At 64.1% G+C, this 12,758-nt stretch overlaps 2 protein-coding genes across 4 annotated transcripts in view; both read right to left on the bottom strand.

Annotated features, from left to right (window-relative positions):
* Nucleotides 1–6,006, bottom strand: part of ZNF74 (zinc finger protein 74) — a 32,600-nt gene extending 26,594 nt beyond the window's left edge. For both annotated transcript variants that reach the window (XM_032603370.1, XM_032603367.1), the window contains exons 1-6: nt 4,713–6,006; nt 4,031–4,201; nt 3,037–3,129; nt 2,638–2,698; nt 2,414–2,555; nt 1,545–1,655 (exon numbers count right to left, since the gene is read on the bottom strand). The gene's annotated coding sequence lies outside the window, so the exon portion shown is untranslated. The remainder of the gene's footprint in view (nt 1–1,544; nt 1,656–2,413; nt 2,556–2,637; nt 2,699–3,036; nt 3,130–4,030; nt 4,202–4,712) is intronic.
* A 130-nt stretch (nt 6,007–6,136) lies between these two features.
* DGCR2 (DiGeorge syndrome critical region gene 2) overlaps nt 6,137–12,758 on the bottom strand; it is a 72,438-nt gene continuing 65,816 nt past the window's right edge. The window contains exons 8-10 of one of the 2 annotated variants that reach the window (XM_032603371.1): nt 10,963–11,133; nt 10,017–10,253; nt 6,137–8,758 (exon numbers count right to left, since the gene is read on the bottom strand). In XM_032603371.1, coding sequence (XP_032459262.1) covers nt 8,502–8,758; nt 10,017–10,253; nt 10,963–11,133 — 665 coding nt within the window. In that variant the 3' untranslated portion in view covers nt 6,137–8,501. The remainder of the gene's footprint in view (nt 8,759–10,016; nt 10,254–10,962; nt 11,134–12,758) is intronic. The other variant, XM_032603372.1, reaches the window with a different exon arrangement.

Here is a 12,758-nt window from a genome sequence, read left to right as displayed (position 1 = left end):
CCACTGACAGCGCAGCACCACGGGTAAGTCCTGCACACTCAAGCCTTTGGCGTCGTTCCCCCGGTTCCTCGGGGCCTCATTCGCCCAGGTTTCAGCCCTGCGGGGGTTCCGCGGGCCCCTGGCCAGATTCCCTGAGGCTTTGGTCGTTCCCACAGCCGTCCCGGAGGCCCTCTCCACGAAGCGTCTTCCGGGCCCCATTGATCGCTAGGCTACGGGCTGGGGATCCGGCCCGGCCGGGCCCTGGAGGCGGCGGTGGAGGCAGCGGCGGCGCGGATGGCGGCAGAGCCCCGGCGCCCGTGGGCCCAGGCGCGCAGCGCGTACGGTGCCAGCGAGGCGCTGCGGCGCGCGGTGGGCCGCCGGCCGGACCCCGGGCCGCAGCCCCACAGGCCGAGCCCCAACGAAGCCCGCGCCCCAGGCCGCCTGGCGCGCCTGCGGTGCCAGTTCCGGGCTGAGGCGGCGGCGCGGGCCGACGCGCCCCGACTGCCACGGCTGGTGGACCGCGCGGGGGCCGCGGAGCCTGAGAAGGCGCGCAGCCGCGGCTCCGTGTGCTCCGTGTGCGGGCAGCCGCGCGGCGGGGCCACCTACCCGGCGGGCGTCCTGGAGGTGAGCGAGCGGCAGCTGCAGGAGGGCCTGGCGGCCGTGCGCGCCGAGCTGGGCGCGGGTCTTGAGGCCCTGCGCGCGGAGCTGCGGGCCGAGCTGGACGCCCTGCGCGCGCTGCTGCCGCCTCCGCCGCCCGCCCCCCGCGAGCCCCGCGGCCTCCGCGGCCTGGCCCTGCTGCGGGCGCTGGGCACCGTGAACGCCCTGGCCGCGGGCGCGAGGCCCACCGACAACGCCTCGGACAGCCCGGCCGACGGCGGCGCTAGCTGGGCCCCGGCCCGGAAGAACCTCAAGAAGACGCCGCCGGGGGCCCCACAGGGCAGCGGGGCTTAAGCACAGGGGGAGGGAGCCCGGGGCGAGGGTCTGGCGCGCCGCCGCCGGCCGCGGGGCTTTGCTACCTGGGACCGGCCAGGTAGCTCCTGGAGCGGGGCTTGGAGCGAGAAGGGTCCTCCGACGCCGCTGGCTAGCGCTCTGGTATCGGAAGGGGCTGGGGAGTACGGCTGGCTCCGCGCAGCTGGAGCCGGAGTCCCGGCGGGGTAAGGCTCGGGCCAGGGGTATGTCAGCTTCCGGGAGTGAGCGCAGCGGGAGAGCCCAAGGTCTCCTCTGTCTGGGGGAGGTGGTTGCAAGTGTATTTTCTTGAAGGGTCTCAAGGGAGGAGGTCGGACCTTCATGCACTGGGGTGGAGAGTGTGACCCACACACCAAGTGACAGACACCGGGGACACGTGGGCTGCTGGGACACTGTCACCTGGACACAGGTTCACTCAGGACAGTGTCACTTGGATGTGCTGTCCGTGGGCCCTGGACAGCAGCCTAACTCTAGCCAGCTTCACTCCCCTGACAGTCGGGCCCACCCTCTACTGGACAGCGTTGCCTGGACAGAGCGCATCTGGTCAGTGCCCCCTGGACTCTCAGCTTTGCTTTGACAGTGACACGAAAGCCACTTACCTTAAGTAGCGTCACGGCAGGCAGTCACCCGACAGCAGTGTCTCTCCAGTGTCAACCTACATCAGACTCTACAGCCCATCTTCCCGGAGTGTTGCCTGGGTCGGGTCTCACCTGTTACAGACAGCCCTTCACTCACTGTCCCTGTCACCAGGACCCACCACTCTGTGCTGCAGAGCTGGGATCCAGCAGCTTCTCACCTCCTGGCCTCTGGGAAATGGCAGCTAGAGGCATCACTAAACCACACAGTGTCTGGGGTGGTCAGCCAGCTCGTTTGTAAAATAAAATAGTAATTTTAGGCTTTAGCAGGTGGAGTTTCTCCATCTCATCGGAGGATTCAGGCATAACGTGTAGGATGGGAGTGGGGGTGCCTTCTCCCCGAGGGGGATCTGGGGAGGTCTGGGGTTCTGGATGGGGTCTGGGACTGGCTGTGGTGGGGTCGGGAAGGGTGGCACAGGAGGCCTCCGTAGGAGCTGCGGTGCGCCCAGGCCGCCCCCCTCCCCCCAGCCATAGGAGGCCAAGGTCACTCTGTGAGTCGTTTATTGCGGGAAGGTGGTCGTGTCTACATCCTAGGGCCCCTGCCAGAGCCACAGGCTGAGCCCCAGGCCCAGGAGAGCCCCGTGCCTCGGGCTGGGGTGGGGGCTGCCGCGCGGATCAAGGCGCTGGGGGAAGGTACAACCCTGCGTACACCGAGAGGCTGCTACGGCCGATAGTTCTCCGTGAGAGATGCGGGGCGGGAGCCGGGTGGGTGGGGGGGCCTGGCCTGGGCCACGATCCGGAACTGGGCCACCTGAGGGTGTGGGGCGGGGGCGGTCAAGGCGCGGCGCACGGGAGGGCAGGGCGGCTGGGGGGTAGGGGGGCGCGGGCTGTACCTGAGCGCTCCCGATGGGGACCGTGTCCTCGAAGACCGTCCAGAGCACCACGGGCTCGCAGCACCGCGTGGTCAGCGACCCCGCGTAGCGGTAGAAGCGCGAGAGGCCAGCGGGAAGGTGGACGCCAGGTTCACGGAGGCCCCTGGGAGAGACGGCGGCGGGTTGGAACCAATCTCCCGGTGTCCGGTCGCCCCGCCCCCGCCGCGGGGAACCGCGTCCCTCACCGCGCGCGCAGACACGTTCTTCAGGCCGGACAGACAGCCGAGCGTTGTCAGAATCCTGATCCTGGGAACGGGGCTCCAAGTGAGAGGGGCTCGAGCGGGGGTCTTAAAAGGGGGGAACACTGAGGGGGGTGTAGGGTAGACTAAGTGGGAAGAGAGGTGAAGGGGGTTTGCTGGGGGGAGGGCCACCCCCACTGACCCTGCAGGTCCACGACTTCTCACTGGCCACACCCCCCCCACAGAACCCATTCATCCTATAAAGCCTCTAGGGGCCCCAATGCCCACCCAAGATTACACAGGCCACCTGTCCCCTCTACAGACCCCTATGGACCCCCTTTCTTGAAAGCAGGCTGTCACATAGCAGCCCCCCTCCCTGCAGGAGGCACACGGCCCCTCCCTCACCGTCAAGAGCAGGGCCAGCACTGCCAGACCATCAGGGTGACCTCGGGCTTCCCCTATGCTCTGGTACCGGGTGTTCATATGGACCACGTGCATCTGGGGAGACACAGACTACGGGAGGTACCCAGCTACTCCCACCAGGCTGCCCTGGCCTCCATGGGGCACTCCCACCACCCCTCCCTATGACCAGGCCCACCTCCATGGGGTGGTGCTGCCCGTCCAGGCTGTGCTCTGAGCCTGCTTGCCCGGGGACCCCGCCAGTGGAACTGCAGCTGCAGGGCACGCTAGGCTGGTGGTGGCAGCCTGGCGCCCTGCATCTCCAGCAGGCTCTGCGGGCCAGTGTCCGTGCGGAGCACTGAGGGGGAGGGAACAAATGACACCCTCTCTTTCCCCCACTCAGCTGCCCTCGTGCCATTAGGGCACAAGGTGCGAGCAAAGGTACCCCCTCAGGCCAGTCTGCGCCCTGGCTGGGCCTCTTTGGAACTATGACACCCTGGGTGTCCAGGCCCCTCTGCTGGCTGGCCAAGTGGGGCTCCACAGACTGCAGTGGAAACCCCTGACCCTGCACGGAGGGGAGAAGGCAGCCTCCCGTGGCGGGGGTCCTGATCCACCTCATCTATGGGATTGTTGGGGGTTGACTCCAGGAGTTCTGACCTCTGGGTACGCCCTGACTTCTGGTCCTCAGGGACAATGGCTGATTGCTACTGGTAGGTTCCTGGCACCTCTATGTGGGGGTTCCAGACCTCCACTGGGGGATGTCTTGACCATTGTGTGTGTGGAGCTTCCTGTGCCATTTATGGAGATTTTGATTCCTGTGGGGGCGTTCCCATCCTTATGTAGAAGCTCTTAATCCATCTGTAGGGGTTCCTGACCCTTGTGGGGGGGGGGGTCCTTGGTCTCTGTAGGGTGTCTCATCTCCTGTGTGGGGATCCTGATCCTTGTGCAGGGGGTTGCTGTCCCTGTCTGTGGGAGGGGGAGCCTGACCCAGGGTGCTGACCTGTATGACCATGATTCTCCAGCGTCCACGGGCCTGGAGGTGCTGAGTCATAGCCTTGGAAGATGAAGGGTCCAAGGGTAGGGTCCCGCTGGACCCGGTGAAGGTCGATGTTTATGGGGGACTGGCCTGGGCCCCCACAGGTTGGGGCCATCTCCTTCCAGTGGGTGGGGCCTGGGGGAACAGGTCTAGGTCTCTTGGGGGGCTGAGACATGGGGGTGCACAAAGGTGGCCCTCCCACCTCCCCACACCCAGGGAAGAGCATCCACCTGACAGGTCACAACTGCCACCCCCCCAAACCTGGCCTGGACATAGTGTTTGCAAACACCATCACAGGTACAGCCCCTGCAGGCAGCTGCTTCACAGGGAAGGGGCCTGGGAGTCTCCTGGCACCCGGCCACATGCCAACTTTGGGGACCTCCACGACCTGCTCACATGTGGGCTGGCCACATGGCACACTTATGGGTCCCCGCCTGATGTGAGCAGCTTGGCATACACAGAAGGACTGGAGAGCACAGCAGCCACAGATCCGGACACACAGAGGGGGACAGTCATACACACACTGTGGGCTCCCAATCGCTGCGACCAAGGACTACAGACAGAAAACCCGCAGAGACCACATCAGTGCAGTGGACACAGGACACAGACCAATGCCACACAGCCTCACACAACACTCTGTCCTCACCACAATTTGGGTCCTGGGAGTCGTAGCACCAGGCACCTGCAGACAGTGGGAGGGGACTGGGCTGACGCAGGCCATCTGGGCCCTGAGCACCATCCCAGCCGGGGTCCAAGGGTGGGAGCACAGGGCTTTGGCCAGTGGATGCCAAGCAGACCCTATTCTCCTGTCACCCCAATTCCAACCTCTCCTCCCCAAAAGTCGCACCCCCCCACTAGGGGCAGGGCCTAAAGCGGAGAAGAGGGAGCGTCCGGGGAGGGTAAGGCAGAGCAGAAAGGCAGGGTCCTGCGTTCACCCTCGAGTTGGCGCGCACCAATAGCGGAACGGCGAGGAAGGCGAGCACCAAGCCCAGGGACCGCATGGTGCAGCATAAGTGGAAACCAGCGAGGGAATTTACCAGCGGGGTGTTAGGGGGCGTGGCTGAGTCCTGGGGGCTCCAGGAGCGGGGAGGGTCGGAGGGGCGGTGCCTCCAGTGGGGAGACAGCTGGAGCTCGCCAGGCACTCGCTCTGATCCCGGGGCAGGGACGGCTGCCAGCAACAAACGCGGGCGTCGACCCAAGCTGCACGCTTTCACGGACCCCCCCACACCCCAACTATTCCTGGGTGGGGGGATGCTATTATTATGCCCATTTACAGACGAGGAAATAGAGGTCTGGAGACCAGAAGTAACATGACAAGGCCACCAGAAAAGGACGAAGTTCGAGGGAAATGGCACTTGGATTCCAGTGCCTTGACTTGGGGGCCTGGGGTGGGGAGGACGACCCCAAGACCACAGCCTCTTTCCTACCAGCGCACCCCTGCAGACCAAAGGGTCTGGGAAGCCACTGCTTCCTCCGCTCCGCCACGGTGGGACCCAGGCTTCCGCAGCAGTTTCGGAGGTCCCGGCGCCCAGCGGATCCCAGGCTGTGGCCCGAGCCCCAATCGCTCTCTTGAAAGCGGGGTTCCGATTTCCCCGCCCCGCGAGTGGCCAGGAGAGAAGAACGACGCACCGGAATGCGCTCGGCGGACGCGCCCTTCCCAAGCGCGAGGGCCGCGTCCCAACCTCCCGCCCCCCACCAAGGCGCTGTCCGCGGTGCTGCCCGGACCGCCCGCCGCCCCGCAGGCGTTCAGGCCCGAGGGCCGCCTCCCCAAGCCCCCAGGGGCCGCACCAGTGTCTTTCCTAAACCAACCCCTTGCCCGCCCAGCGCGAGGACCCAACCGAGGCTGAGTCCCCTGGGCGCCCTCTTTCCTCACATCAGGAACTGAGAAATTATTGAAAAGACCACGACCACAGAACGGAAGGGATAGGTGTCTCAGAACCCCACGCCTGCCCTGGCTTCCAGAGGTGGCCCAACTCCTCCACACAGCCACCTCTGCACCTGTCCCTCGGCCCCAACTTGGCTGGAGCCTCCTGTTCCAGCTGGGGCCTCACCGAGGATGGACCACACTTCTTCCAGAACACAAATTTATTTGGCATTCGGATGAAACGGTTCTCACAGCATCTTAAGAATTAGTGCCAACCCAACCAAAATAAACCCAAACTAAAAACCCTTAGTGAAAGGAAAACATAAACAGGCCTTGAGACAATGGCCTATAGACACCCACCCCCACCAAGCAGGTCAGCAGCTCTCACAGGAGCACAAGAGTCTCAGCCAGGGCTGGTTGGGATTCGTCTGACCACGGAGCACAACCAGATCTCATGACGGTTGGCCTGGGCAGAAGGCCGACCCCACCTCTCCCCTTGCTCCCCCACCCCCACCCCCAGTGGAGCTCAGCCCCTGGGGCACTAGCTCCTGCGGACACTGCGGGCAGCAGGCAAGGCCTGAAACAGTGCTGCACGTGGGCTGAGCAACCCCGGAGCCCTGGCCTGTCCAGAAGCAGGCCCCCATCTGTGGCCCCCACAGCCTGCTCCGGGCCTGGGAGCCCTGCCCTGTACACACGGGTCTGAGGCCTGGGCCAGAGACACGGGGGTTGGGAGGGACCCTGAGCTGTTGGGGGCAGGATCCTCTGGGGCTCCATGGGGGAGCCCACTCCAAAGCAGGAGTGCTCAGGACCCTCACCTAGCACCAACAAGGCCTGTGACAGCTGCTCAGTGCCCAGAACACAGTGGAGGCAGGACACGCGTTCTGCTTTGTCTTCAGCAGCCAGTGCAGCCACTCTCCAGTCCCAGTCCTTGGCAGGGGGAGTGCAGGCCTGCTCGGCACGCAGCCTGCCCGCGTGGGGCTGCCTGCAGCATTCTGGCTCCTGTGGGCCGAGCCCCAGTCTGTGGGCAACTTGAGAAGCTCATGCTGCCCTGGGAAGAACAAAACGGTCCCCAATGGGAGACTGTGAGAACGTGTCCAGAAATAGACTGTGCCAGCGAGGCCTGTCACCACAGAGCACCCACTTCAAGTCATCCCCCGCTCACTGCTGGTCTGGGAGGGCACGAGGGGCCAGGGAAGGGCTCCCTGCTCTCAGCTGAGGGCCACGCCTTGGGGCCGCCCAGCACGCCATGGCTGGCCCTGGAAAGGGGAGCCCCAGGCCTGAGTCCCCATGTACCGCCACCACCTGCAAACACTTAGACACATACACACACATACGCACACAGATACACATGCACACAACAAAGAAAAGATCCAAACATTCAATGTAGAAAAGATATGAATGTGCTAAAAATCGCACAAAACCCGCTTAACCTCCAAACCTCAGAAATGCTAAAAACCCCATGTCAGGAGACAAGACCACTGCCCAGAAACAGGCAACAGTGACCCTCAGTCAAAGGCCCCCCAGAGTAGGACACCCAGCACCTTGCTGCTGGGGACAGGAAGGTGGCATGCGGCCACTGGGCACATAGCTCCAGTGGTGGCGGTGGTGGGCAGGAAGTGGATTTCTGGGAGATGGACAGCCCAGGATGTGAATTTCAGCCATCCCTCCTCCCCCCAAAGACACAACCCTTATGGCACAAACAAGGTGGGGTGGGGGCAGGCCAGGTCCAGGGGCAAATTCAGCAGGAGTGGGGGCTCCAGAGGGCAGCAGCCAGGAGCCAGCCCCAGTGGAGGATCCAGGGCCAGGACACTCATGCGTGACTAAAGGGCCCAGCCTGACCCCAGAGCTGCCCAGGGCGGGTCACGCATTGTGATGCCGGGGAGAGAATGGTTGGGGTGGGGCCGAGGCCTCCTGGTGTGCAACTGAGCTTCACGGAGCCCAGCTGGAAAGACAGTACAGAGTCCAGCCTCCTTCCCAGCTGCCCTCCTCAGGGCCTTGGGCACCTCGGGCACCAGGCCAGCCCCCAGCCCCCACAGCTGGATGTTCACAACTGGACCTGGGGGACCACCCCCAGAGCAGCCCTTGCGGCAACCTCCAAGGCCATCTGCCCCGACTGCACTGACAGTCCTCAGACACCCGCCACCCGGGCGCGCCTTCTCGAGCGGCAGCTAGCTAGGCGTGCGTGGCAGCCCGGGCTCCTCTGGAGGGTGAGTGGCAGCAAGCAAGTCCATCAGAGCTGGAGTGTCCAGCCCCACTAGAGCGTATGGCGCCTTCTTTGTTCCCTGCTCCTGACACGTGTGGTCTCACCAACTCTGTCATCCTTCTGCCGTTTAAAAAGAAAAAGACAGTGACCCAAAGCTATGCGTGTGTTTGAAGCCCCCAAAGACCCTCAGGCAGGTGCTGGCACCCTGGGGGCTGGCGTGGTATCTGTGTGCCCGCCGTCAGGGGTGTGGCTGTGCAGCTGGGTCCAGGCTCACTCAGGGGCCCCTCAAGTCTCCCAAGGGGATCAGCGTTTTTCTCAACGGCAAACAGGTGCTCCCCTGCCCATTTGGGCCTCGGGCCCGCCGTCCTCTACACCACGGTATTGAGGGAACTTCGGCTGTGGCGGCCGCCCCCCGGCAGCGCCTCTGTGGCCAGGGCACTGCCACTCTGGGCAGGGTCAGGGGGCACGAGGAGGACACTGCTGCTGTCGGCTGAGTCTTCCAGTTCGGCCAGAGAGGCCCTGGGGGTGGGCAGGGGCTGCTCCAGGCGCCGGGGCGCTGCACCCTCACCACCACCATCCCCTGTGGTCAGTTGGGCGGCCTCTGCTGGCTCAAAGGCGTCATCATCTGCGGGAGGAGATGGAGGTCAGCAGGGGGTGGTCCTGGCTCGGGGTATGCTCTTCCTGCTTGCCTGCTCCCACCAACACCGCCGGGCAGGCAAAAGCCTGCCCCACGGGGCTCCACCGTGCTCACCCTGCACCTTCGCCATGCAAGTGGGCTGTGTGGGGCTGGAGCAGGGGTACAGCCGTGAGCAAAGCATGATGTGTGCGTAGGGGACACGCTTTGACTGAGTCAGCAGATCAAAGGGAGGGGAGGGGAAACCCTCTCAGACTCTGGGGGTCCAGGCAGGGCTCACATGCATTAGACATGGGCTGGAACACGGGGGCAAGTGCGGGAGATGGACCAGAGCAGGCAGCCCAGCCAATTGTCTGGGGGTCTGCAGAACACCCTGGTCTGAGGGAGACCTGGTGGCAGCCCCTCCTTATTCCTGCAGGTGCTCTCTGAAAGCTCGGGGCTCAGGGACCCAGCACCGCCGCTCCCCTGGCCGACACCCCCAGCCCAGCAGTCCTGCCATCCTGCCCCGGGGAGCATTTGCTCCCCTGCAGCCTGGTCTACGGAGGCATCTGGGACTCGCACTCCAGAAGCATCCCTTGTTCTACCCACCCTGGCCCCCTGGACAGCATATTGTGACAATCAGTGTCCCAAGGACAGAGGTCAAATCCAAGGCTTTCCTGCCGGTGCAGACCACAAAGGACGGGACTGACAGGAACAGACCAAGAACACAGCAGTGCCAGCCTTGCAAAGCCCAGCCTGCTGTGTTACGTGTGCATGTGTGTGTAACACACAGGGAATCGGGATGGGACACCTGCGTGCACACCAGGGACAGGCCAGGCCATGGGCAGGACACCTGCTGTTCTTTCTGCTTCACCTGTGAGGAATGATTTTCCATAGTATCAGATGAACAACAGACTCAAGTGGCCGCTGGACAGGAGGGCATGCCGAGGGGGTGTCTCCTCAGCTCACCACATGTGCACCATGCCTGACAGCCCAGCGTCCGGGCACCCCACTCCCCACAGGGCCCTGCTGAGGGGGCCCCGAGGGGTGCTCACTAACAGAAGTTCCCGGGAGGGAGGCAGGGGCAGGGAGACCACTGCCAGTGGCCATCTGCGACCCTGGGAAGAGTGTGCCCACCCCAGACGGTGGGACCATCTTAAAGGGAAAACCAAAGCAAAAGCAGAAGGCCGGGCAGAAGTTGGGGGGCCACAGGGCCTTGGCCCGCATGCCAGCTGGTTGTGACCCATGGCTCCCTTGCCCTGGGGGTCACCTGCAGGGTCGTAGAACATGCTGTCCGGGTTGATGGAGGCCTCGTACGGTGGCGGCGGGTCATCGGGTTGGTCGATGTCCGGGTACTTGTACGCGGTGTAGGGAGGCGGAGGGTCATGGAAATGGAAAGTACCGCCTTCCCCATCGTCGGAGAGGTGCAGCGGTGTGAGGCCTGTGCCGAACCCATCTGGGCCATAATCAAAGCCAGGGATCCTTCGGCCGAGGTTGAAGTGGTGCACTGGGCAGTCGGAGAGAGAAACAAGCCCGGAGCCATCACTCCTGGGCTGGACCTGCCACGTCCAGGCCCAGGGCACCCCGCACTCCGACAGTCACACGCCTGTGCCCGGCTGCTACCTGCCATCCACACTGGGAGCCCCACCCACCCACCCACCAGCTCCAGCCCGCAGAACCCGGGCTCTCAGCGCATCTGGGCATGACCCGCGATGGCCTTGGTATGCTGCCCACCCTGCAGCTCCATCTCCAGGAGGGCTCACCGTGATGCGGGGCCTTCAGACCTGACACGTGTGCCCTCGGAGGCCCTGGGGCCCTAACACAGCAGCTGTGGTCCCTTGTCACCATGATCCTCAGCCCCCCTCCCCACAGGGACTAGGAAGCCTCCTGGCTTGCTCACTGAGACAAGGGGGAATCTCAGAAACTCTACGCCGGCACAAGCTGTGGCAGAGAACGTGGGCTGAGGAGGGTGGACCATGCTCCCTAAGCTGCCACCAGTCACGGGTGTCCAACGTCTTTAGCGGGCAGGCTGCCCCGGCAGGTGCCCACACACCCTGAGGGGCCAGAACTGGCGTCCCTCCCACCACACTCGTGTGGCTCAGCCTGGGAGTGGGAGCAGGAGCAGGCAGGGCACAGCTGCCGGGCAGCCCTGTCTTCCTCCTCCCTGCCCTGGGACTGCCGCCGAGCCACTGTGGGCGGCAGGGCTGGGCACTCACGGTTTGCTCCAATCAGGGACTCAATGCGCTCCCGGCGCCTCTGGCGCAGCCGATGGACCATGAAGAGCAGCAGTGACAGAATGAGGAAGGAGGACACGCAGCTCACAATCAGACGCATCCCGCTGGCCATGGAGTCCAGCAGGCTGCTGCCGTCTGTGCGGACGGGGAGAGCTGCTCTCAGGATGGGGGTTGGCCCCCCAGGCAGTGTACCTCCTGACCCCTCCTAGTGCCAGGCCCCACACACAGCCACTGGGATACCGCAGCCCGGCCTCAGCCCCTCCTGAAGGCTCTGTCGCTACCCCATTCCCCACCCGCCCCCATTGCTGGGGTTGAGCCCCGGAAGCCACTCAGGGCTGGACGGGGTGCTGAGCAGGACTGTGCATCCGGCCGCAGCACCCAGGTCCTCCCTGATGCAGGGGAGCTGAGGTCAGCAGGGCTGTGTCAGTGGCCTGAGTTCAGAGCTTGGCTTCAGTCCTACGGGGGGCCCAGAGCTCTCTGCCCCTCCCCTGCACCCAGCAGTGCTCACATGTGGAGGCTGGGGTCACCTGGACCCCACAGGTGATCCGGAGAGGATGCAGGTGCAGCTTCCCCTGGACCCCAGAGTCCCTGTTTACAGCCCCTGTCTACCCTCAGCCCTGTCAGTGTCTGTTCTGATTCTTTTTTTTTACCTTTTTATTTTATATTGGAGTATAGTTGATTAACAATGTTGTGTTAGTTTCAGGTGTACAGCACAGTGATTCAGTTAAACATACACGCATTGGCTATTCTGATTCCTGACCTCCCCGTGCCCACCCTCTCTGTGGGTGGGGAGCCTGGGGGCCACCGCCAGGGACTCAACTGCGCACTCACGGTCTCGCAGGATGGAGAGGGGTCACCCAGGGAGAAAGTGTTCACACGGGAACCCCGCCGCCAACTCACGCTCCTCTCCCCATCGGGTCATAGCGCCCGCCCGAGTAAGGCTGGGCAGGGCCTGCTCTGGACCAGCTCCGTGGTGGAGGCCCAGGGTCCCGCAGCAGCTTCCTCGGGGGGCCAGAGTCCGGCCTGCACCCAGATGTCTTGGGGCAGAAGTGGTGGGGGCCTAGGGCCTGGGCAGCAGCTCCGTGGTGAGCACCAACCCCGCCCCACCAGCCAAGCGTCCCAAAGTCTTCTGCTTGTGGAGGCTGCAGCTGCAGGGCACTCTGCTAAGGGCCCTGTGCCTCTGACCGCACATGTCCAGGGGTGTCACCAGGGTGACTCTGCACCCCCGGGGACACTGGCAGCTTCTGGTGATACCTTTGGCGGTCCCCAACAGCAGGCGGGGGAGGCACTTCTGGCACCTGGTGGGCAGAGGCCGGGGATGCAACTCAACATCCCACTGGCCACTAGCTCAGGGTCTGACCTGCCCTGCCCGGCACACACCAGGCTTGTTGGGTGCTGCTAGGAGAGGTGCTGGTGCAAGGCAGAGAGGGAGAGAACGGTGTCAGGCATTCCCAGGGCTCTCGCCTGCGTGAGGTTGCCACTTCCGCCGAGTCACAGAATCGGAACCAGGGGGATCTGGGAACACCTGCCTCCAGATGCAGCGTGGAGGCCAGGGAGCTTCACTGGGCAGGAGTGACCTGAGCCATGGGAGCCTCTGTGTCCACTCCCACTTCTGCAACAGCCACCTGGGCAAGTCCCCAACTGCCAGCCCTGAGGAGACACTTCACAGCCAACACAGGTGCCAATTGGATGGCCAGGCTCATACTGGCCCTTCTCCCATGGGGCCAGAAAGCTTCCCCCAAAGCTGCATTTACTGCTGACAACACTGGAGTAAGTGT

The sequence above is a fragment of the Phocoena sinus genome, chromosome 14 (genome assembly GCF_008692025.1).
Source record: "Phocoena sinus isolate mPhoSin1 chromosome 14, mPhoSin1.pri, whole genome shotgun sequence".
Taxonomy (NCBI): domain Eukaryota; kingdom Metazoa; phylum Chordata; class Mammalia; order Artiodactyla; family Phocoenidae; genus Phocoena; species Phocoena sinus.
Note: the sequence above shows the minus strand (reverse complement) of the source record. Positions and strands in the feature narration are given on the sequence as shown.